A 26,491-nucleotide genomic window follows, 5' to 3' on the forward strand; every position below is an offset into this window, starting at 1 on the left:
CATGCAGAAGAATGAAAATAGAGCCATACTTATCACTGTGCATAAAACTAACGTCCAAATGGCTCAAGGAGTTCAACACAAAATGAGATCCACTAATTCTTATAGAAGAGTAAGTAAGAAAGTCCCTTTAAAAGCATTGGTACAGAAGATAATTTTCAGAACAGAAGACCAATGGCTCTGGGTCTAAGACCAATACTGGATAAATTTGACCTCATGAAACTGCAAATCTTCCTTAAGGCAAAGTACATGGTCAGTAGGACATATCAGCAGCCTACAGATATGGAAAATATCTTTAGGAGCCCTATATCTGACAGAGTACTAATATCCAAAATTTACAACACAACTGAAGAAGTTAAACAACAACAATGCAAATAACCCAATTTACAAATGAGTTGCAGAACTAAGCAGAGTATTCTCAACAAAGGAGTCTTGAGTGACAGAGAAGTACTAAAATAAATGTTCAAAGTCCTTAGATATCAGGGAAAAGCAAATCAAAACTATGAGGTTCAATGCTACACCTATCAGAAAGGCTTAGATTAAAAACTCAAGGAACAGTGCATGCAGATGGGAATGTGGAGAGGGGGAACACTTCTTCGTTGTTGTTGGGAGTGTAAATTGTAGTTTTCTTAGAAACCACTGGACAGTTCTATATATTTGTATAGACCCAAAAGGTGATCCAACATTCCAGAAAGATACTTGTTCAGCTATGTTCACAGCAGCTTTATTTGCAATAACCAGAAACTGAAAAACAAAAAAACTACATGTCCCTCAACTGAAGAATGGATAAAGGAAACAAACAAAAAATAATACAAACAAAAAGTGTACATCTAAACAATACTAATCAGCTATTAAAAACAAAGATCTCATGAATTTTGCAGGGAGATGGATCGAACTTAAGAATATCATCCTGAGTGAAGTAACCAAATTCCAAAATGACATGCATGGTAGGGACTCACATACAAGTGGACATTAGCTATCAAATGTGGATTTCATGGTACTCTCCCAAGACCCAAAGAAGCTAAACAAGCAGAAAGCCCAAGCTTTTACCCCACTTAGAAGGGGAATAAAGTGGTCATGAGAGGCAGATGGAGGGGGAAGTGGGAGGGAAGGACATAGGGAGGGAGAAAATGGGGTTTAGGGCCAGGGGAGGCAAGTTCAGGAGAGATGGCTAGATGGCCATGAACACGAATAGATAAAATCCTCCATCATCATCATAAAATGTGAATTGTAAACCCATATCTTGCTTTTCCGGTGTTTGGATATCCAGCATTTGCTTTGGTGTGAGAACTGTGCTCTGATGATGCCAAGTGGTCTTGGATTTTGTTACTCCATTTACTGCGCTTGCCTCTACCCAGGAGGTTGTCTCTGGTGTTACCTAGACTTGCTATCTCTGACAGTAGCTTGACCCTCCTGTAGGCCTGTGTATCAGCACTCATTAGATCTATTTTCATTAAGCTGGATCTCAGAACAGAGAGTTCTACTCTCAGGTGTGTAGGTGCTCCTGGTAACTGGATTTCAGCTCTCAACACAGGCAGAAACCTGAAGGGTCCTGCCCCTGACTGCTCCTAGATCCCTGTGCCCAGTGGGGCACAGATGACACCAGGTAATTTCTTCTTGGGTTGGGAATGTGGGCAGAGAGTAGTCTCCTCTGAGTTCTCAGGAGTGTCTGAACTTGTGAGGGTCCAGCTCTCTCCACCATGCGATTTGGATGCAGGTAGCTGTGTAACCAGGCACAGGCCTGACCAGCAGTTTCCTGCAATTGACTGCTTCTGTATTCCTGTATCCAGAGGCAACATGCAGTTTCCTCCTGGGCCAGGAATATGGGAGAGGTGGGCAGAAGTGGCGGTCTCAGAAATGTCTGAAATTCTGTGTGTTTAGTTCTCTCCGACATTATATTTGGGTGCAGGGAACTTGTGGGTCAGTTCAGTTCAGTTCCGGGAAACTCGTCAGACATTTTTAAGTGACAAAATTATAACACTCTTTTTTGTTCAATTTTTCTAGTTTCCAACACATGCTGTGTACTTTGAAATCTATTTTTGAGTATTTGAATATTAATTCAGATTATACATGAACTACTTCCCTGACATATACATTTATTTTCATTATTTATCAAGAAATTGAATTGGTATTGTGAACCTATCTTGATATTTTTCTTGGAAGAATTTGATGACAACCAATGGCTGCTGTTCCTCGTGACTCTGTATCTCTTGGGTGTTAAATGCTTTATGAGTAAAAGCTATTCTCTACATACTCATAGAAAGTTATATCATGTTTCTGACAGAGTGATATTCACTTAATATGTTTTAATATCCAAATTGTATGAGCAGAGTAATGAAATAAGCCAAACGATAGCTATCAATCTGTCTGTTGTCCTAGCATCCATCTGGCTCTATATTCTATCTCTCACGTATAAAATGTAATTCTCATATACCTATGCTTAGTTGTGAAACTATGTTATTCCCTACAAAGTCTTACTGTTCAATAATTATTAAAAATGTAATCTTTGAAAGGCACTAGTTATAAGGAAATGCAAAGCCTGTGGAACTGTGGGAGTTGTCAGGAACCTTAGAGTGATGACATCACAGTACACCTTCACCTTGACAACACCGGGTCTCAGACTTCAGTGGTTTTCCTGCTAACTGCAGTCACCAGTTTGGTGTTCAAGAGTAGGAAGGCGAAATAAAATTTCAAGTCTATTCAAAGGTTCTCCCTTCCAGGCTCCACTGAAAAGGTATTTTTATAACTAATTTGATTCTCATGATAGACTAGTAGAATCAGGAGGTGTTTTCTCAGTCCTCCCTTTAATATGAACTAACTCTCAACTCAGCAGGGGTCTTTTGAAAAGTTACTCACTGTAACAATGTCAGTACCAGTCTTCTTTAGAAACAATGTTATTATGTGAGGAGTGATATGCTTTGATCAGGTAGGAGAATGGTTTCTAGAAATCTTTTTAAAAAAGTATGCCCAAGTGATGAGTGATTATTATGTTTCAAAATTTAAAAAAGTGATCAAGGACTCTCTGATTTCCTCAAATTTTTAGAGTTTCCAACACATATTGTGTTCTTTGTCATCTGTTTCTGGGTATTCGAACATTAAATCAGATTTAATTTCTCTTATCAGGAATTTCAGTTTCTATAGTTTTTTTTAACATTTTTTTATTTTATTATTTGAAGTGTGTGATGACAATGATTGGCTTCTGTATCCCTTTGATGCTTTGATTCTCAGAGATACGAAATACTTTCTATGTAAAATATTTGGTGCCTCTAGGGGCACCAATGGAAGGGGAAGCCCTTTTCCTGCCAAGGTTGGACCCCCAGTGAATGGGATTGTTGGGGCGAGGATGGTAATGGGGGTGAATGGAGAGGAGAACACCCACATAGAAGGGGAAGGGAAGTGGTTAGGGCAATGTTGGCCTGGAAACTGGGAAAGGGAATATCATTTGAAATGTAAATAAGAAATACCCAGTTTAAGAAAAATGGGGGGGGGGAGATAGAGATGAAACAGGTTTTGGGCAGAATTATAGTCCCTTAAAGAAAATTTATATCATAAAAATTCCATTGAATGATCATTTCACAGTACAGAAACTACCAGAATGTTAGTCACTCCATTATTACAGGGAAGAATTTCAATATGGATAAGAGGAAACGTGTTCAGAGGAGGCTGGAAGGTTCTGAGTAGTGAGAAAAAGTTAAAAGATTTGGTATGGGCAATGCTTGGTAACGGAGAAGGAAGAATGTCAGGAGTGAAACATGAGGATAACTTGAGTAGGAGAAACTTAAAATTCCTATAGGTGGGAAGGGGTTCTATAGCTCACATAGCACACATGATAGAGATGTTTGGAGAGATACAGGAATCTATGTGGAGACTTTAGAGTGTACAAGTATTTTCACTCCCCAGAATCCATGTTGTTATCCTTGAAGGACACACAGGAAGAGGAAGGGAAATGACACCTTTATTTGGACAAGACCAATTCTCAAATATTTTTTGAGTGCTGGAGTATTTGATTATATTTCTGATTTGACAGTGATCTAATGTATTATAACACTTTTGAAAGCTTAGCTGAACCTCAGGTTCATGAAAGCAGAGGCCTTTGGCTTGAGTTGTTTAGAATAATACAATTGTATCTTCAGAAGACAATGAATGCCAGCTGCTCATGTCTAAGTTTTCACCATTCAAGACAGTGTGGGGATGAGACAATCACATTAAAAAAAATTTCTGAAGGAAGCATACATATAAGCCAATACAGGTAAAGCCAGGCTGTTCACATGTATAAAAAGCAGTCTAAAATTATTAAGTCTGATTAGATTTTTAATTTCTTACTATCTTTTTCATTAGCATATAATTTATGTTAAGAGTTACAATTATCTTGTAATGTCACATTTGTATTTATTTTTTAATTTTATACATATATACCATATATTAACTGTTAGCATTATAAATGTTTTTGTGCTATTCCACAGAGCTTCTCTTTCAGATTTATTTACTCTGTTTTAACATCATGAACTCTTTAAAATTTAGTATCAACATTGGTCTAATAACTTACCCACTGTGTTTTTGTTCTTTTAGTTGGAGACCTGTATCAGGAGTACTGTTAGTTTTTATTCTATGTGGAAACCCTTGTGAAGGAAGACATGGGGGAAATACATCGAACCTTGCTCTGTCAAGGCCCTGTGGAACTCACAAGTGGCAGGAAAAGGAATAAAAGATATCTCTCCTTATTTGATGATGTTTTGGTTGTGTCTACTAACCTGTGAGTATATGCAACAAGCATTCCTTACTATGAGAGACTACACTTTAATCAGCCTTTTTTTGTACAAAAGTAAAATAGTATTTTTTAAATTTTGTTTAAAATAAAAGATTATACTTACTTCATTACTTCATTATCACAACTTCTTTTTCCTCTACTATGGTTGAAATTTGGTTTGACAAAATTTTTAGGCATTTTTAAAAAAGGAATTATTTATCCTGCTATTTGAATAACAGTAAGAAGATATGTACAAGCACATGCTAGTAATTCTAGCATTGTTAAAACTGACTTAGGAGTACAGAAGCTTTTTGGGATATGTGGACTATACAGTGAGACATGTTCTCAAAATAAAATATTCAAAATACAAGAAGCAGGTGTAGACATAGAAGCAAGAAGAGAGAGACCCAGATTATGAGCGTTGCACACAAGGGGCAACACATGTAAGCCTCTTGACCTCATAGATTCCAAATAAGTATGAAGAGGCAAAAAGCAGCTCCTATCCCTACTGACAGTAGCTACTAATGAGGGGAAACAGCAGGCACTGAGTAGTTCCTGGCTGGTGATTCTTCACATGCTAACGGAAACTGCTGTGATTAAATGAGGCCATACACATGGTTGCATTGTAACTTATAATCATGGTGGTATTTTCTGGAACCACATCACATATAATCTTCACTGGCCATGATTATAGCCTTCATATTATTCTAGAATCTATGAAGCTGGTATTGACGTTATCAAGGAAATAATTTAATTTTTGTTTGCCTTAGTTCCTATATGGTTTGGAGCACAGACATCAATAGTATAGTTTATTCAGTTTAGGGTATAAAATTTTTGGTCATCCTTAAACAATATTCCTGAAGATCTACTTCAAAATGTGAGAAAATAAATTGTTCAGAAGAGAATTACTCTGAATGATTCAACCAATTGGGTAAATTTGGCTTTCAACCCTCATTAGTAATTGTAAGTTACTTGCATAGAAAATGGTAGTTAGTATCTGACTGATGCAGAATCAAAATAAATGAATGACCTGACTATCTATCAATATGTCTATCCTTCTTGTTATTTCTGATCAACTCACCTTTGGTCCACAGTTGGAAATACATCTTTTTAAAAGACCGCAATTGACTCATTTGAATTAAAAATATGTATATACCGATACTGTGCCTTTTAAGTGTAGTTTGTGTAAGTGATTTTTGAGATAAAGGAAACAAAATGTTCTTGAAAAACCATATATTTGTTCTATTTCACCTGTGTTATTATAATAATTAAAACTAATGTGAGATTGACGTTCAAATTTTGGAACGAGCATTATTAATTTCATAGGAAATGATTGTCAGATCCGTTTTCAAGGTAGATTATCTCTTATCAGACACTCGAATCGATGATTTTAGGTTCACATATATGCTCATATATATATATATATATATATGTACATATATATATATGTTCATATACAATTAGATGTCTTGAGTTTGAAAGAAAATATAAGTACAAATGTGTTATGATTGAGACATGTGTATATGTTTGTGTGAGAGTGTGCATATAATTTATTATTTTTATATTTACATGATATGCTTCTATTTTGATTGTTACCTGTTACATTAGATACTGTGGGAAATCATTCCTGTAATATCCTGTTTCAAAAATTTTACACATTTTGATGTTTACAATATGTTTATATAGGATTGTTGAATCAGGGTTTATACTTGTGTTATATTATCTCCTGAATCTGAGGGAGGCAGGGTCAATATCCTCAGTTTTGGACCAACATAGTTGGTTAATAGTGTCAAACGCAGAATTACAAACCCAAATTAACACACACATACATTATTAAATGTAATTAAAAAACAAAATTTTAACCACTTTTTTTTGGTATGGACATTATGGAAATGAATCAAAATGTTTCCAAATTACCAAAATTAAGGGAAAAATCTTCAAACATATGGTTTTCTAAAAATGTCCTATATATAATATACATAGTGTATTCATTCTAACATTCTCCATTCAGAAAACGATGAAGCTAGATCTATTTGTGGTCAATGAGAAGCTTGTGTCCACTGACTTCTTTCAGTACATGCTTAATTGAATTTCATCTACCATGGCTCCCATGGCTTGAACTGTTCCTGAGTGATAAAATGGAGGAGTCCTCCTCTGCTCTGGAGCAGGATAACTAGGTATTTTCTACAAGCCATTCCAACTACAGTGCAAATCAAACTAACAGAGATACCTGATTCTCTTTCTAGGACTAAGAAAAAGTTTAAGATAAAATGTATCATCCCACTGAATTATCTGTGGGTGGTGGATGATGTGGAACTTGTCAGGGCAAATCAAACCTGTACTTGCAAGACCATCTTCTTCTACTGGGCCACTGGGAATGCTTTGGCCACCTTTCGGTAAGTCCTACAATGTGGACCTGTATTCACAAGAGGATAGCTATAGAAACTGTGGGCAGCTCATTGCTTTGTAATTTATAGGTTAAACCAATTAACCAGAATTTGTGCAAAATAAGAATTCATTTAAGTCTGATTGTATACAGGTTGCTCTTCTATGATGATCCTAGTTTGTCTATATTTTCTACAACATACATTTCATGTGTAAGCATATTCCTTAGCTTTTGATCTGGGTTTTTCACTAGGAATCCACAAGATTCTTGGGGCAGAATGGAGGTACATTGTCTTCGAAGAAGGATGTGGACAAAACAAGCACTTACTATGGCCTCCACATTCTTTTTCCCATGGTATTATCTAGGATTTGAAAGTACACAAATTGATTTATCTCCAATTATACTGCTTAATAAAATTATTTTGACCAATATCTCAAATACTTCCCTATTAATTTCTATTAAAATAGTATTTAATTGAATAAATAAAAGTAGTTCTTTATTGACTGCTCAAGTATTTGAATGTCTGTGTAGCAGAATATCACTGATATCTAATGGTCAACAGACAAGGATAAAGGTCAAGGAATATGGTTCTATCATACATACAGGTAGATCACACACACACACACACACACACACAGACACACACACACACACAGAGGCATGCAGGCACACGTACATGCACGCACGCACATATGCACAGAGACACAGTAGCTTATTTTGATATGTTTTAACTCTATGGCAAGGCTCTTCTAAGCCTTCCTCAACTTCCATGCCCCTTTTCACACTTCCAGCCCAACACCTCAGAATCTGCCCTCAAGTTTGTTTGCTCAGTTACTATAGTTCTAGCTCAGCACCCTAAATCTACCCTCAGATTAATTATATTTCTGATATCCTGCCTGCTCTCCAAGGCCAGTTGGGGAAACAGCCAATGGCCAATCCATCTCAGATCTCACAAGGGTGGTGACTCCCTCTGCAGTATGTTGAATCTTTTTCACCTCCCCTATGTCTGGTAGTCTTCCTGTGGTAAAACTGGAAGTCCTGCCGCTTCCAATAAGCACACTGGCCTTTATCATTGGGTGAACTGTTAATAGTAAAAAGGGAGAAGAAAATTCTGGGAATGAAAGATCTTTGCAGGATGGAAAGAAGAACAATGTACACAGAAGGAAACACAATACCTGACAGTGGGTTGTGAGCATGGGGAAGAGGAATAGTGCATAGGGAAGGGGTTGCTGTTTGGATAAGCAAAACGTTGATCATCAGGACAATGTTGATGACTGTAAGACACTGAATATCAATGAGGTCTAACGCATTCAGCATGTCCTTTGCAGTTTTAAACTGTTAGCCTTGTGAGTTCATTTTTAATCCATCTTCAATTAGAGGATTACATGCTACAGTTTCATACTTGTGGGCTTATTATTAATTTGTACCAGGAGAGTTAATGTGATGACTCACACAAATGAAGGACCACCTGTCTTGTGTCACCAATTCTGTAATTCACACAAGGAAATACATAATATTTTTTTCTTAACAGGCATTCTCCCTGGATTAAGTGTGATCAATCCAAAGGACATATACCTTACCCGTCATATAATGTGAATAATGTAACCTTCCTATGCGAACCTGACCTCACACTAAGAGGGCACTGTCTTAACTATCCTTTTATACAGATGAAACTAAACTAGGAGTAATTGTTTTCCCAGTCATGGTCACACTGCTCTTGGAACAGAGTCATGTCTTGATATTCCCAACTAGTTTCCACACTTAGATTCAACTTCCTGTCATACAAGTGTTCCAGTTAAGCATGTCATTCAGACGGGCAGTTGCATGAAGAATACAATCTACACGTGCACCCTCACGATAGCCATTGTCTTACAGTAATTTTCTGTGTAATAATCTTAAAAGTCTTAAGATTGTCAAGACTCTAATCTTGTTTTTCATTTTAACATTACAGGTCAAAAGAACAGAAAGTGCAATGGTATACTTTCCTCACCAGGTAATTTACGTGTGATTATACATTAATTTCATACTGACAAGGGAATTACAGTTTGTGCTTCATTTCATTTTTAAAAATATTTTTGGTGGGCTCTCTCCAACTACTTTGTTGACCAGATGGTCACTCAATATTGCAGTCACTCAATATTGCTTTATATTCTCCTACCTATCACACATTTATTTAGTTTTGAGGATGTTCTGCCTTCAATGTTGTCTCTTTATATTGGAGTAAACAGTACTCTTCAGTCTTATTGTAAATTCAACCCCACAGAACTTACTCTACCATGTACATTCAAACCATCTGCTAATTCCCTCTTTTAGGTAAAGTAGATTTTTGCTTTTCCTTGTGTATTTGTCACAGAACATTCTCTAGAGTCACAGAATTTAAGGACTGTATATATTAAAGGAAACTCATGTGATGACCTTCTTCTATAGTCCCACTAACCCAACAGTGAGCAGCTGTGAATTGAAATCTAGTAGCTGTTCAGTCCGTGAGGATAGTTTGTTTCACCTGGTCTTCTGTATGAACTGGAATCCTGAAGCAGTAGATGTTCACAGTTATGTTGGCAACTAATTGTAAACAGGCAAAGAAGAGTGAGTCTTCTCTAAATGTCCATATTTAGGCCTCCAACAGATGGAATGACTAAGATTAAAGGTGTGTACGACCACAACTAGAATGGAACCTTGCTTTGTGGCAGGCTGACCTTGAACATACAGACACACCTGCCTAAATCTCTAGGTATTAATCATGGCTGTGTTTTACCTTGCCTTGTCCTTTATGATCACTATGCCTCAAGATGACCATGTCAAGGTCAAGTTATCAGCCTGTGTGTTCTTGCCTCAAGAACTGGATCACAGGTCTACCCTCTGTTTCTGGATTGTAGTTCTTTCCACATGTACTCAAGCTGACAACTACTTTGCAAACAAAACGTCCTGAGGAATGGCTTTTCTTCCTAGATCAATGTGCTTCCTAGATGAAGCTGACCATGTCTTTGTTCCTGAAACATTTCTAAATATTCCATAATCCAATAATGCATATTGCTGAACTGATTGTCTTGTATTTAACACTAAGAATGTACTTTTAAAATATTAACAGTCATTTTCTTAAAATAAGCTACAATCTTTTTAATTTTACTTTATTGTTTGTTTTTATTGCATTTGAGCAGATCCATCAATGAAGCCAAGAAGGGGATCAAGAAAACTTTCCCACTGCACATATTCCCTGAGGATATCCAAACCTGTGACAGTGTATGTGAATACAAAACCAAAACTGATACTTCAAGTTCATGACTAGCAGTGAGGCAGGCAGTTTGTAGAGTTATAGAAGACGGAGACATAAGAAGTGGGTGGAGGTTAGAGATAGTAAGCATTTACGTATATGAAAAGCAATAAGAAGGAAGATTATTCCACATGCTAATGCAAGAAAGAAGAGGAAATATTTTTTCTTAAATGCCTGAAAATTAAGTGAGGTAGTTGCAACAGCATACATTTCCTGGGCAAGTAATATTATTGGAATTAAACTGCTTTTCCCCTGCGTTCTTATTGCTTATATGTGAACATATATTGTTGCTCGATTAATATGTATTTTAAAATACTTTTCTAATCAAAATATTTCATATTATATAAGATAATCATAAACACATTTTAAACAATGCCAAATATTATCAAGAAGTAATTTGCTCTGCACATCCACATTGTCGTAACATTTGATCTCTGTACCACTGTCCTCGGCCCTTTCTGTTTGTCTCTCTGCTCCTCATACCTGCTTTGGAAGGCCCGCTACATAATCAGGGCTCTTTATCTCATATTTATTTTAATGTTCTAGGCATAGGGATATTTTTCATGTAACTTCTGTTTAGAAATAATTTTTATTTACTTACCATTTGTGTGTGTGTGTGTGTGTGTGTGTGTGTGTGTGTGTGTGTGTGTGTACACTGCTTAGGATAAAACTCATGACCTCACACAGACTAAATAGTAGTTTTATTGTTGCATTACACACATAGCGATTAAATAATTGTCCAATTTTGACCTATTTTTATAATTGTTCTACTTTCACTATTGGGTTTAGTGCAGATTACAAATCTACCTGTTACGTAGCATGGAGAGCATTGAAGACATTTTCTAGTGTAAAGCAGAATAGACTGTGTCTCAGAGGATCAGCATGTCTCTGTCTTTCATAAATGCTAATGGGTATACAATGTACCTAGAGTTCAATATTCTAACATTTCACTGTTGAAATTGCATTAAACTTACCAAGTTGTATAAAATAATCTCCACACAATTAGATCTTCATACTTTCTAGGTTAAATAAAGCAGTAATTAAATATAGCATTTTCTAGCCAGTGACCTAAGTCAGAAGAACACTCAGTAGCTTGGCTGAACCTTCTGTGTTCTCAGGACACGGAGGAGCTGAAAAGCAGAAAGTCTTGTAGGGAAATGTTCTCTTGCCTCTGCTGCTTAATTTCAGGAACGACAAATTATCAGCATTACTGACATATATATGAACACACACACACACACACACACACACACACACACACACACACACACACACACATATTTAGGGTAATACATTATGGCCAGTGGATTGAACACAATAGATTAAAACTCTGTGAAAGACATGGCTTATGAAGTGTTTATCTGGTCTTGGTTCAAGGTTGTTATGGATAGCGAGGGGGCACTTGTGCTGTTTATATATAAGAGATTGTTTCCTGGACACAACATGTATTGCAGATAGCTGATACTATAAACACTATCTTCATAAAGATATACATACCTACTCACTGTCATACACTATGATAATGTATCAGAACTCCAGGATATCAGTGGTATCAGATTGCTATCATTTGATTTCATGCTAGGTTATGCTTGCTGTCTTCCTAGGTCTCTGGAGAAGATTCTAAATGTGAGAGGCAGTAGAGAGCTAGAAATATAAGCACCTTGCTTGTTCTTGGAAATATTAAGTCATGGAGAATATCTCAAATATTCATTTTGGTTTCTTCTTCTATCACCATTACATATTTCAGTACCATATATCTGTATATCATCCAGCAAAATTCAAAACATGAAATGAAGCGAGTTCTAAATCAACTTTTGTTGGTTTTGTTTTCCTTTTCTTTAATTTATTATTTTTGTTTTTTGTTTTTTTATTGCTGCTTCTATTTGTCCTGATTTTCCTAAAACTGTGCACGTGCTGTGCATGAAACTAAGGCTGTAAGATGTTGGAAGTCTAACAAAGGTTGCAGGAAGAAAAGAGTTGTGCTCTATCTTAAATTCCCTCTGCCTTGTCCGCTGCCATAGTATAAGAGTATTAGGGTGTGGAGCTCCTCCAGCCATGGCTACTCAGTGTTCCCTTATCATACACAACCTGGCACAGCTATGTTTAAAACCAACTGCCCACAGAGTTAATTTTGTGATAAATATGTTAGAAAGTCTTCTAGAGTTATCTTAAGGGAAGAAAACAAGATGTTTAGTCTATATTAGAGCATCTATTACAGAATGTAGATTATAAGGACTGTAGACAGTTACTGTAGACAGTAACTAAATTTGTAATCATGAATTTCCATTTTATTTGACACCATACTTCTCTGTACTTTTCATAGTCTTTATGTGTAACAGCAACAAACATGGATACTGTGAATGATATAATGGAGAAGTTACTACCAATGATAAGAGTGCATGTAAGTTATTTTCAAGTTATTTTGAGTTAAAATTGAATTTTGTTTTTGAGATCCACATATGTGCAAATCTGTACTCATATAAATAATACGGAGGAAACTTAATCATGACACATTTACATATCATATTTTACAATATGCTTTTGGTGGTAAAGGCATCTAAGAAGTAATAATAGACTTGAGAGGGTCTTTTTTCTTTAATTTTTTCTAAGTGTTTTTCAATGCTGTTGAGCTATACTTTACTATCACTAGACAATTAAGATATTGAGACACATGTAATAAAGTGGGATTAATTGGTCGTATGCACACATCTGATATAAAGGATGCCAATCTTAGAGGCAACAAGATTTGGTTTCTTTTCTTCTTTCTTTTGTTCTTTACTTCTTTCTCTTTATTAACATTTCATAGCACTTCTTTTATGATATATAATTCCTCTCAGCTCCATTGCTTCTTTTATTTCTCTGTGAGCAGAATTGTAAATAATTTGGTAATAATATTGGTCTTGGTTAGTGTTGATGACTGAATGCAATTTTTTATTCTACTGTGGATCAATAGACCATGGGTCGTTCTTCAGAGAGGTAAGGTAAGTACCCAAGGTTTTTTTCCTGAAATCAGTCCTGATGGCTCAAACCGGTGGTCACAAGACATACAATTAATTCTTGACCTAATGATTTCCTTGCTAGATAGCTAGAAATTGTAAGTAAATAAAATCACTAGAATCTTTAAGACTCTTTTGTCAGGTTATTTGTGACATTTGGTTCTTTTTCGCTCCCAGAACATTGAAGATTACCAGCTTTGGTTCAGTCCTGGCCACAAGGAAACTCCAAGAGCACTCCAAGGTAAGTAACAGGGAAATCTAAGGAAGGACTAACTGAGTTCAGTGGTCTAACCCTGAAAGCTCAATATTTTCATCATTTATTCTTAAATTTGAAAACACACTAAAACAACATAACTAAATATTTCTTTCATTAAATTCCTAATTAATAACTTTAACATATCCTTCAAGCACATAGCCTTCAAGCACATGATAATATTTCATAATGAAAGATACAGAGATCTGACAAAAAATAACTGAAACATCAGTGCTTTTCACTTGAGAAACATAATTTTTGTAGGAAGAAAAACGATTTTTTTGATATATTGTTTCTGAAAAAAAAACTGAAAAAAAAGGTTGGTAATCATTACAGAAAATGCTACTAGTCTAAGAAATATCTCCTTAATTCCCAGTATCCATGTGGTAGCTCATTGCTTTCCATCACTCCAGTGTCCAGGGATCACATACCTAATCTGACCTGCACAAGAATCAGGTTCAATATTGTACATGATATACATTGGTGCAAAACAGCTACAAACAAGAATGAGTCTAAAATTAAAACAAACACATTCAAAGAACAATTCAGTGTTTGTAAGGAAACTGCGTTCACAACGTGTGTGTGTGTGTGTGTGTGTGTTTGTGTGTGTGTGTGTGTGTGTGTGTGTGTGAAGATTTCTCATAAGCAGTAAGAAATTTGGCAACTTTAAAAGTATTCTGCTTATTCCAAACTGTGATTTTGTTTCATAATGAAAACGGTGAATGTAGACAAATCTCTGAATCCATGTGAAATCTGCATTTCCCATCTCCCTATGACCAGTCATCCCCACTGAATGAGAGAGCGTATTCAGAATTTTGGAGATATCCTGACTCACCTGCTACTTTTTCTGCTGCCTTTTTTATTTCTCACTAAGTTATTGCTAAATAAATAATAGTAATAAAATGATCAGTACCATTTGGATACGATTTAAAATTCTGAGATCATCAAGTATATTTCCAGATGTGATCTTTTAAAAGCTAAAGAAAAGGTGAAGTTTTAATGCATAAAATGACATTCAGAGAAGTGACAATAACAATATCTTTGGAGATCAGAGAACATTGTTATTCAAAATGCTCTCATGTATCATGAAAGAATCTGTGGAGATATTCCTGTTTATTTGAAGGAAACTGAAACTGGACTCCTGTTATTTTTTCTTCAATATTTATTTTCAGTGTTTTAATACACTACATAATAAGCAGTGAAAGCGCAGCGCACATACTAGACTTCCCTTTATGCAACAATGTATTGCTACTTAGTCCAGGCTGGGAAGCAACTCTCCACTCTCACTGTCCTAAGTAAATGAACACGGAAAACACAGACGTGTGCCAGCATCATCCGGGCTTTTCACTTTGTATAAGGTGGACCCGAGAGCACTACTCAAGTCAGTGAAAAGACAAATGCTGAGTGGCACATTGTACAGTAAATTCACTGAGTGAAATGTATCACCTTGATAACATTTTAATTTGACATTTGGAAGAGCTTTGTACATCATGAGGCTTCAGAAATCTCAGGAACTTAACTTTCCTGTTTCATTTCTAAACATCATTTTGAATGTGTATTTCAACCCACAGTCCATCCACAAGTATGTATCAGTCATGTCATCTTGCTCTCATTTTAGTACTGACATTGCATCTGTGTCAGAAGAAAAGGCAAACCAAGCCTTTAATCATATTGGTGATACATCAGAAATGGACAAATCCAAGGTTTCAGACATCCTAGGAAACCATATCCACAACACAGCACATATGCTCTAATATTTCGTTAGAGCTTAAATAATGTAAAACAGGGAGAGTACCTTAAGCACCTGGATTTAATTCCTATTTTGTATTGTCCAAACAATCTAAAAATGGTGTTGTGAGAAAGGAATTACTCTTACTGCTTGTAAGAAATACACACACACACACACACACACACACACACCCACACACACATACACACAAACACACACACACACACACACACACACACACACACACGTTTTGTGATCTCAGTTTCCTTAAAGACACTGAATTGTTCTTTGAATGTGTTTTGGTGCCTTTCTAGGTCCAGCAGATAGGGGAGAGTTTACTTCAATGGTTGTTCATATGCCTTTATGGAGAAATATGTTTGGTTTCATCCAGTTTTGTGATTGGATACTTTCCTCTGGTGACTCTTCTTAACCCACAGATTATAAAATATCTTGGGAAAGTTGTCTATTGCATACAACTTCATCCTGCCTCATCACCAGGACACATTCTCTCAGGTCCATGCCCCCAAATACAGTACTCAGAAGGAACTATTGAGGGTCCAAAAGGCCTCATGTGTTTTTTATAGCCTACAGCATCAACCTGACCGTTGTCAAGGAGAACAGTGACTGAAGTGAGCTGAGGCCATTACATTTCACTGATTTCAACATAACTTAGCCTCATATTACGAATGGAAACAGACTCTTTATCATTGTGGCCATCATCAAGAGAGTTAAAATTTTCGACAGAAAAGTGCTTAACATAGCTAATAGAATTACTTATATAGTACTAGTCCTCAAACCATATGAAGATATATATATATATTATATATATATGTGTGTGTATGTATATGTATATTGTGAGAAATAGCAATATATATTATGTGTGTATGTATATGTATATTGTTGTGAGAAATAGTAAAATTGATTGATATACATCTAGTCAAGTAAAGTAAGTTTCTTACAATGTAAAGATCTTAATGATATCAAGACTCCAACTGGTAGATCTTAGTATAGTCAGAGTAGAAAACAGCATAACTCTACCATACAAAGCGCTCTATTATCTAAATGAAATGATAAATTGACATTTTTCTCCTTGATTTCAGAGTTGTCAGCGTACACAAACTTGCTATTTCACAATATCCCTGTCAGTCTCCCTATGCTTAGGATGCACAGTCTCTAGTGTCCAGAAGAGGATGAGTCCTGAAATAGAGCATTGCTTGCTAATCCCATTGGAAAGGTTGCTTACACTCGTTATTATCAGTTTCCACTCATCTTATTTTCTTCTCATAGGCCACGAGTATCCATATGACATTATAATGAACAACGTTCAAAATAACCTCAGTAAATCGAACTCAAAAATTTTCACGGCTTTCCCCCCCTTGCCTGGGCTGTTTATGGAAAACCAAAGCTGGGATACAGGAGGGCAGTTCATATTAAAGCCCAGAGACTCAGCTGGAAGCCAGCAGCAAGGTGAGTCCTCCACCTTCCTTCATTACCATCGCGGTTCCCACTTCAATTTCACATGAAATATCAATACACGTTGTCATTTCTTTCATGGGAGGGGCACTGTAGAAAACATACCATAAACAAAACAATATGTCCTAGGTCCAGTTTGACATTTCTATATTCTGATATCAAGGTTATAGGGAAAACATTCCATTTGTTCCAAAGAGATAGTCAAAATAAGCTGGTATGCTAAGGCACAATATGGACATAAATGTGTGCACACATCTTTTGTTCCACTAGAATATGATTTCATGTGTTTCATGACCAAAGCAGAAAAGTACCTAAAGAGTGCATTTAAACTATTGAACTACAAGAGACACAGAAAAGTCAAATGTAGAGAATTGAAAATAATCTCTTTCCAACTAGAGTATAAGTAACCGTAGTCTCTGAGTTGAGACTCTAATCTCAATTCAGTTCCACGAAAGCACACATATTTTATGTCTTTTACACCTGCATCTGGATTTCAAATAGAACTAGTACTTAAGTTCTGGGGCTCTTTTTCAAATAATGGCAATATTTCATTATTTTTCCCTTTACTCTTGCATATGCCTCTATTGCTTTTATGTTCTTGTTTTTCTAAAAATATTGTTTGTATGAATACATGTGCACACACACACACACGCACACACACATGCTAGAATACATGTGAACATGAAAACATGCATTTACACACCAACTCATTCATCATGTTCAATCTGTATGGTGTTACTTGTGTTTCCACGCCTGTATTTTTTTGTTTTAGACAAATAGCCACTATGTTACATGGAGAAAAAATATTTTATACTTTGTTACAAGACTCCTTCTTTACTTTTAATACTTTTGTTTTAAGTAACATATGTAAGATTTCATTATGGTCCAATTTTCTTAAGGAAGTCTGAGAAGAGAAAAAGAGACTTTGATCTCATATTTGAACATACACTACTGGAACCAGGGCGCAGAGTTTGACAATATACTCATGGATACGGTCTCATGAATGGGACAAAAAGCTGATGAGAAAAATTTATTTTTTTCTCCTTCTTTATTAACTTGGGTATTTCTTGTTTACATTTCACTTGTTACTCCCTTTCCCGGTTTCCGGGCCAACATCCCCCTAAACCCTCCCCTTCTATATGAGTGTTCCCCTCCCCATCCTCACCTATTACAGCCCTACCACCAACAATCACGTTCATCAGGGGTTCAGTCTTGGCAGGACCAAGGGCTTCCCCCTCCACTGGTGCTCTTACTAGGCTATTCATTGCTACCTGTGAGGTTGGATCCCAGGGTCAGTCCATGTATGGTCTTTGGAGAAAAATTTAACAGTGGTTCTTCTCAGAGTGTAACAAGAAAACTACAAATGGGGAGATCTTCACTATGACATTTGAAGAGAATAGAAAACAGATTGATGTGAATAAAATTGAGGGTGACTATGAAAACGAATATGACTACTAATGACACTACCTGAACATAGTTCAGGGAACTTGTACAATTAGATACCAAGTATCTTATGATGCAGTGCAACTTAGCATCTTGTGAGAATTCCCACCGGATCATGTCTTTGAGATATCTCTAAGATGAATAACTGTATAGAGTATAGGGAAGAAAAATATATAGACACTACAGGATGACTAACCAATTCCAACTGGGACATTATCCAATTGGGATTTGTTTTTCTAAAGGGCCACTATAAACTACACTATTCCAGGTAATGATCATCTCATCTCCTCCTTAGATGCAAAGGAAAGACCTAGAAAATCTTGCATGACATCATGTTTCCATGGGGGCTCTGTGCCCCACCATGACCAAGAATGCAGTGACCCGAGAGATGATAAGAGAGGAAAACTTTTTGGGCAAGATTTGAGCTCCATTTGTCAGGATGGCAAACTGCCCACCATAATTCTGGTAGGTCTCACATGATTCCTTTTGGGAATTTCCTAAGGAAAATCTAATTAAAAAGTAAGTGTAGCCTGATCTTTCAAGCTTAATATTAAGGTGCGATGTGTACAACAAGAGATTGAGGCAAAAAAAACAAAGAAAACAAAAACAAAAACAAACAAACAAACAAACAAACAAACAGCCAGTTCGAGATCCTCTGTGTCCATGCTAGCAGTTGCACTGCATCTGTGCCCACCATTGCTCTGGTTCTCAAGGAGCCAGTAGTGCTTTGTGCTGCATGATGTCTGACAGATATGCATTCCCCTTTCTTCCTCTCAGGACATGCTGTCCAGAGTAAAAGATAAAGGACCTACAACAGACGGTATATTTTTATTAACTCCCAGTGGAACATTATGCAAAACAATAAAGGAGAAATTGGACAATGGGGAAAATGTGGATATATATCAGCAACCAGTGCATGTGGTAGCCTGGATCTTAAAGGTAAGGAAAGTCCTTTTATCATCCAAGCTCATGATTTCTCTGAGTGTACATGAGTGGTTTCCTTCATCACGCATTCCCTCGAGTGGCCTTAGGTACATATGAGAGAAATCTGGTAAGCTCAAAGATTCTTCTGCTCTTCAACAACATAAGGAATAGGGATTCAAACCAAAATCTGGTCCGAATGAGCAGTAATGTAACTAATTTCTTTCATTTGATTTTTTTTCATGGGGGACATGGAGGGTCACTTTATACCTGAATACAAGTGTCACCTGGTATCCATGCATAGTCAGATGCATTTGACTACCAGTGTTCTTCATGCTTTGTCATTCCTCAATGTAGAGTATGGGATTCCCTCATGTATCTCTTTGCTACACATACCAAGTAGGCTCTCATGACCTACTTGAATCTATCTCAAGAGATAATGGTATCGAATGCAGATCCTCATGGCTGTGAAACACGTATACGTAATCACTCTGCCATACCTTCAGCACCGGAAGATGATATTTTCTCTTTATTTAAAATTAGCATTCAATTACATCATTTCACTCCTTCCTTTCCCTTGCTCTAAGTTTGTTTCCATCTCGATCTCTGACTTCTGCCAAACTACATGGCCCATTTTCCTTTGCTTTTATTATTATATGTTTTAAAAGGAGTACATAAATATATTAAAACAACCTGATAAATCTATGGACTTGGAAGTACATGGACTATTTCTGAGCAAACCAACTGTGATTTGCTTGCAAATTAGGGCGTTCCCTTTCGGGAAAAACTACTTTTCTAACATTTTTAATATTTATGTCCATATAATTCTTCTTCTAGTAATTTATCTTCACAATATTTACTCATTCCCAGTTAGTGTTATTAACATGTACGATATTTTATTCAGAAATTGTTTTGCCACACGTATTGTACTGTTTGACTATCAAAAGTGAAGTCTCCCTCACATTTCTTGATTTTCTGATGTATAGATTTTGACTCTTAACCAATGTTTGAAGCCCAAAGTTCAGGAGTTAGTATGTAGTATGTACACAGTGGGGCTTGGAGCCAAAAGATATTTTCTTCTCTGTACCTTGAATAGCTGTGGTTTTCTGTAATACTTTTCATCCATGGGTAAGGGCTACATTATCTATAAATATTAGCCTAAGTATTCAGAACAGATTTGGGAATCATGCGTGTTTGGTGAAATCATGATAGAACCTTTTGTAAGAGCTGTGACCTCATGTGATCCCATGATCCCAGTAACAAACATGATTTCTGCACCTCAGATCAGGTAATAACTTACTATCATTGTTTTTGTTTAGTTACCAGAATTTTGTATTTCTGTCATTTGGGGAGAGCAGATGTTGAATAGGGGATTAGTGGAGGGGTAACCTGGAAGTGTGTCACCATTTGAGATGTAAATAAATGGTATGATTAATAAAAATATACTTCATGATCTGACGTATTGATCTCTTCTGTGTGCTCAGTTGTCCACTAAAAGCACGTTGAGCTAAGAAGAGATTTTTCTGTACTCCAAGCCCATCTGAAAATCTGCTCCCAGTTTTCCAGTGTTGATGGACAAAGCTTACTGGACCTACATATCACTCAACATTCTAACTAGGGCGAAGTTTGGGAGTTGTAAAGAAAGTTAGAACTAACTTAAACATTAGAGTTGAATACGTTGTGAATAATCTCCATAATTTAATTTTCTACAAAATATCTTTTTCTCTCTCTCCTAAGGAGTTTCTTCAATCTATCAAAGGAAGTTTACTGACTTCCAAATTATATGACCAGTGGCTTGCTGTACCCGAGAAGGTGAATGACAAAGAGAAATTAGCAGCAGTGAAGAGGTAATGGTTGGCAACTTACATGAACAATATCAACAAAATAGAAGTAATATTTGCTTGCACACACTAGAGATTATACATCACAGAAATATTCACTAAAAATACTGAGTGACAGGAAATGATTACAATTGTTCACACACTTGGAAGACATTTTCAAACAGAAGTGTGACAGGGGAGGCACAGTGGACTATGCTTCTGATCTCAGCTTTGTATTCCAGTTAAATTTGTCACTTTACCCCGAATCTGCGGAAACATTTCAAGCAATATTTTGAGTATACATTTTCATTTTATTCACACATGCCCATTCATAAGATACAAGTAGTCTGTCCCCTTTCTTCATATTTATAAATTGAGTGAACTTGTTTTAAAATAACTGGGTTTTTTTTTGTTCAGTCTTCTAGAAAAACTTCCAAAACCTAATGCTGATCTTCTCAGACAACTGTTTAGAATACTACATCAAATAAAAACAAAGTCTTCTGTCAATAATATGTCATCATTCATTCTGTCTCTTCAGACAGCCCCATGTATTTTATGGCTTCCTAGCTACAGAAATAACATATTGACAAATGATATCGCCAAAAAGGTAACTAGATAAGACCTCCATGACTAGTTTGATAAGCCTTGATAATGAGACAGGAAAACAGGGTTGTCCTGAGAGTCTGGGCTATTTTATTATTGTTGATTGTTTGGTTTTGGTTTTGGTTCATTTTGTAAAATACATACACCTTTGCTGTTTTTCTGGAGAGGAAGAATCATTGGTGCCTTTTAAGTAAGTAAAATTCAAATTATTATTTGAGCTCAGTGACTCAGTGTTTTGTCAATTGTGATTTAGAATATTCTTAGACTAAAGTCTCAAGAAGAAAATTCTGTGAAATGATAAAAAATGAATTCTGGGTATTGGGTTTAGCAATGAAGTCAGAATTCTAATGTAATCAGTGTAGAAGGGGGTGTCCTCAATCAAATAAAGGCAACCAAAATCAATCAAGTGGACAGTATATAACACATGCTGGCCATCACAATTTGAAAACCGAAAATCATCCTCTCATATAATATTGCACTGTGATGATAACACTTGATCATCTGAACTCAAAATCTCTCAACAAATTTCCCCTTAATTTTATAACCAATGATGATCTTTCACAATTTTTCTTTTTTCTTTTAATAATAATGTTTTATTGGATATTTCTCATTTAAATTTCAAATATTATTCCCTTTCCAGATTTGCTGTCCTTAAACTGCCTATCCCACCCCATCACCCTTCTATAAGGCATCCCCTCCTCCCAAACATCCCCCACCCACCTCCCGCCCTGACAATTGCCTATATTGGAGGGGTCCAGCCATGGCAGGACTAAGGGCTTCTTCTCTTTTGTGGCCAACAAGGCCATCCTCTGCTACATATGCAGCTGGAGCCATGTGGCTGTCCATGTGTACTGTTTGGGTAGTGGTTTAGTCCCTGGGAGCTCTGGTTGTTTAGTATTCTTGTTCTTATAGGTTTGCAAGCCTCTTCAGGTCCTTTAAACCTTTCTCTGACTCCACAAATGTGAACGCTGTTCTCAGTTGAATGGTTTGCTGTCATCATTCACCTTTGTATTTGTCCTGCTCTAGCTGGGTATCTCAGGAGACAACTACATCACACTTGTGTCACCAGGCACTACTTGGCTTAATGAATTTTGTCTAGATTTGCTGGATGTATATAGATGGACTGGTAGGAGGGACAGGCTCTGAATGGTCATTCCTCCAGTCTCTGCTCCAAATTTTGCCTCTATATATGCTCCTATCAATATTTTTATTCCCCCTTTTAAGAAGGTCTGACTCATTTGCACTTTGGTCATCCTCCTTGAGTTTCATGTGGTCAGTGGATTGTATGTTGGGCAATTAAAGTTTTGGGCTAATATCCACTTCTGTGAATGGATACTATATGTGTGTGTTTTGTGATTGGGTTACCTCACTCAGGATGACATTTTTTAGTTCCATCCATTTGCCTATGAATTTCATGATGTCATTTTTTTGATAGCTGTTTACTACTCCATTGTGTAGATGTATCACATTTTTTGTATTCTTTCCTCTTTTGAAGCCATCTGGTTCTTTCCAGTTTCTGGCTATTATAAATAAGGCTGCTATGAACATAGTGTAGCACGTGTCTTTGTTATATGTTGGGGCATCTTTTGGGTATATGCCCTGGAGTGGTATAGCTGGGTCCTCAAGTAGTGGAATATCCAATTTTCAGAGGAACCTCGAGACTGATTTCAGAATTGTTGTACCAGCAATGGAAGAGTCTTTCTCTTGCCCCACATCCTTGGCAGAATCTGCTGTCGCTTGAGTTTTTTATCTTAGTCATTCTGACTGGGGTGATGTGGAATCACAGGGTTGTTTTGATTTGCTTTCCCTGATGACTATGAATGTTGAGCATTTCTTTAGGCGCTTCTCTGCCATTCGATATTCTTTAGCTGAGAATTCATCTCTAGCTCTGTACCCATTTTATAAGTAGAGTTACTTTACTCTGAAGTCTAACTTCCTGAGTTCTTGTATATATTGGATATTAGCACTCTATCAGATGTAGGATTGATAAGGATCTTTTCTCAATGTGTTGCTTGCCATTTTGTCCTAATGACAGTGTCCTTTACCTTAATGAAAATTTTGCAGTTTTATGAGGTCCCATTTGTCCATTCTTGGTCTTAGAACCTAAGCCATTGGTGTTCTGCTCAGTGTCCATGTGTTCGAGACTCTTACCCACTGTTTCATCTATTAGTTTGAGTGTATCTTTTTTGATGAGGATATCCTTGGTCTTACGCTTTGTACAAGGTGATAAGAATGGATCGATCTGCACTCTTCTACATGCTGACCTCCAGTTGAACCAGAACCATTTGTTGAAAATGCTATCTTTTTTTTCCCAGTGTGTGGTTTTGTCTCCTTTGTCAAATATCAAGTGACCATAGGTTGTGTGGGTTTATCTCTGGGTCTTAAATTCTATTCCATTGATCTACCTGCCTGTCTTTTTACCAATACCATGCATTTCTATCACTATTGCTTTGTAAAATAGTTTGAGGTTTGGGATGGTGATCCCCCCAGAGTTCTTTATTGTTGAGGATAGTTTTCATTAACCTGAGTTTTTCATTATTCCAAATGAATTTGAAAATTGTTATTTCTAACTCTGTGAAGAAATGAGTTGGAATTTTGATGGGAATTGTATTGAACCTGCAATTGATTTTGACAGAATGGCCATTTTAACTATATTAGTTGGCCAATCCAAGGTTATGGGAGATCTTTCCATCTTCATAGATCTACTTCATTTTCTTTCTTCAGAGCCTTGAGTATATTGTCATACAGATCTTACACTTGATAGTTTAGACTCACTCTGAGGTATCTGATGTTATTTGTGACTATTTTGAAGGGTGTCATTTCCCTGATTTCTTTCTCAGCCTGTTTATTTTTGGAGTAGAAGAAAGATTCTGATTTGAGTTAATTTTATATCCAGCCACTTTCCTAAAGTTATTTATCATAACTCTCAGGGAACTTTTGGGTGTCACTTAAGTATACTAGCATATCATCTGCAAATAGTGATATTTTGACTTCTTTCCAATTTTTGTCCCTTTGACCTCCTTTGGTTGTCTGATTGCTCTGGCTAGGACTTCAAGTACTATATTGAATAACTAGGGAGAGAATGGGCACCCTTGTCCAGCACCTGATTTTCCTGGGATTGCTTCAAGTTTCTCTCTATTGAGTTTGATGTTGCCTACTTTTAACCTCAAAGAATCCTAAGTAAAATGTGATTTGTAACCGTGCAAAATGACAAAGAACCTTTCTTTTTTCCCCTTTTGTCACAGATTTCTCTGGTATCATTTATGATCGACAATTCTCCAGAACTGTTTGGAGAGGACGTTGTGGCAGTTTGGTATGAAACATCGCTGTACCATCCTGCTGGACCGAAGTACCCATGTTCCCAGAATCCTCCATCTAGCAATGGGATCATGGAGGAAACGGAACATGGACTCAGCAGCTGCCCAGGTGACAGGACATGCACCCCTGATTTTGATGAACTGCCGAGAAGTGGTGCAGCTGCTTCAATTCCATATGAGGGCCTTCTAGGTGTGTAGAGTTGTTCTACTGCCATAACTAAAACTTAGAATCTTTAAGCACAGAAAACATGAACTACAACAAAGAGCAATGAAGAATTTTCTAAGTCACGTGATGGGAAATTTCACCGGGGCTTGTATTACCCTAGTGTTAAAATTTGCCTACAAAGTTTGGTACCTTTTGTCACTGGTCCTGAGTTTATCTTAGAGGCTAATACCAGAAATGAGATTAGTAATTAAGGATATTTAAAGAAATGATACTTACAGTGTAGATTATTAACCTAGATTCTCATAGTAGGAGAGCAATTCAATTCCAAATTGGGTTTTCTCTATGTAAAAGCTTTGGCTGTCCTCAAACTAACCTTGTAGACTGGGCTGACCTCAAACTCACAAAGATCTCCTAGGCCCTGCTCCTTGGAATAATCTTGGAACAAAGGAATGTGCCACCATGCTTTTCTCATATGCAAGTCCTAGAGTATAGCATAATATACCCATATTGGCAACATAGACTGAATGATATCAGATTTGAGCTCACAGTTCAGGGCAGGAAACTGAAGGACTGTAATAGAAATGAAATCAGGCAAGTTGTTTTACTGTTAGTTTACAGTTGTCCATGGCTGTTCAGTCAAAAAAGTCACACGATGGGGTCAAAAATTCATAATATATTAATGCTTTATGCTAATACCTATATGCATAGCTTTCAAGGCAAACAGAAGACTTAAATTTTTATACAAGAAATTTGGTCCATATGCAGCTATATATCCAGTGCCTTATGAAGCAATCTTATTATTAAATGTTATGATACTGATTAGTTATTTTCTGTGTATTTGTGATGATGTACAAGACATGCAGGCTATAAAATGAAAAGGGCATTCAAGGGCTAAGTGACTTCAATTACAGCAAATGATTTCCCTTCTTTCGTAGCCTCAGAGAAAGGTGAAGGACATGAGTACACAACCCAACCAGAACCTGTTCAACATTCACCAACAGCAGAAACCAAAAAAGAATTGGGGAATTGTTCCCCCAATATTCTCAAAGACGTTAATGTGCCTGCTGTGATACTTGTGAGTTTCATTTTGGATTTTACAGCTCTCCTATTACACATAATTTTTTCTGAAGCTTTGTTTTAAGCAAATTATTACACCAACCCTATGAATCTATAGATAAGCTATTCATGAAAATAGAAGTAAATCTCAATGATGTTTGAGTCATATAATGTAAATAAAAATGAAAAAAAGAAAAGAAGTTGTATTCCTATATTCTGCACTGATTTCAGCAAAGACCCAAATTAACAAGCTTGTTGAACGAAATGGATCTATGGAGGTGCCCCGCTGATTCCCCAACTATCAATAATTTCT

The 26,491-nt window shown here is 36.6% G+C and overlaps 1 protein-coding gene across 2 annotated transcripts in view; it reads left to right on the forward strand.

Annotated features, from left to right (window-relative positions):
* The first annotated feature begins 2,585 nt into the window (after positions 1 to 2,585).
* LOC120100814 (rho GTPase-activating protein 20-like) overlaps positions 2,586 to 26,491 on the forward strand; it is a 32,716-nt gene continuing 8,810 nt past the window's right edge. For both annotated transcript variants that reach the window (XM_039103667.2, XM_063282885.1), the window contains exons 1-14: positions 2,586 to 2,731; positions 4,567 to 4,750; positions 6,991 to 7,140; positions 9,082 to 9,123; positions 10,289 to 10,370; positions 12,725 to 12,802; positions 13,575 to 13,638; positions 16,667 to 16,846; positions 18,591 to 18,760; positions 19,073 to 19,234; positions 20,954 to 21,063; positions 21,454 to 21,643; positions 24,885 to 25,146; positions 26,058 to 26,197. In XM_039103667.2, coding sequence (XP_038959595.1) covers positions 4,632 to 4,750; positions 6,991 to 7,140; positions 9,082 to 9,123; positions 10,289 to 10,370; positions 12,725 to 12,802; positions 13,575 to 13,638; positions 16,667 to 16,846; positions 18,591 to 18,760; positions 19,073 to 19,234; positions 20,954 to 21,063; positions 21,454 to 21,643; positions 24,885 to 25,146; positions 26,058 to 26,197 — 1,749 coding nt within the window. In that variant the 5' untranslated portion in view covers positions 2,586 to 2,731; positions 4,567 to 4,631. The remainder of the gene's footprint in view (positions 2,732 to 4,566; positions 4,751 to 6,990; positions 7,141 to 9,081; positions 9,124 to 10,288; positions 10,371 to 12,724; positions 12,803 to 13,574; positions 13,639 to 16,666; positions 16,847 to 18,590; positions 18,761 to 19,072; positions 19,235 to 20,953; positions 21,064 to 21,453; positions 21,644 to 24,884; positions 25,147 to 26,057; positions 26,198 to 26,491) is intronic.

This window comes from Rattus norvegicus, chromosome 2 (genome assembly GCF_036323735.1).
Source record: "Rattus norvegicus strain BN/NHsdMcwi chromosome 2, GRCr8, whole genome shotgun sequence".
NCBI lineage: Eukaryota > Metazoa > Chordata > Mammalia > Rodentia > Muridae > Rattus > Rattus norvegicus.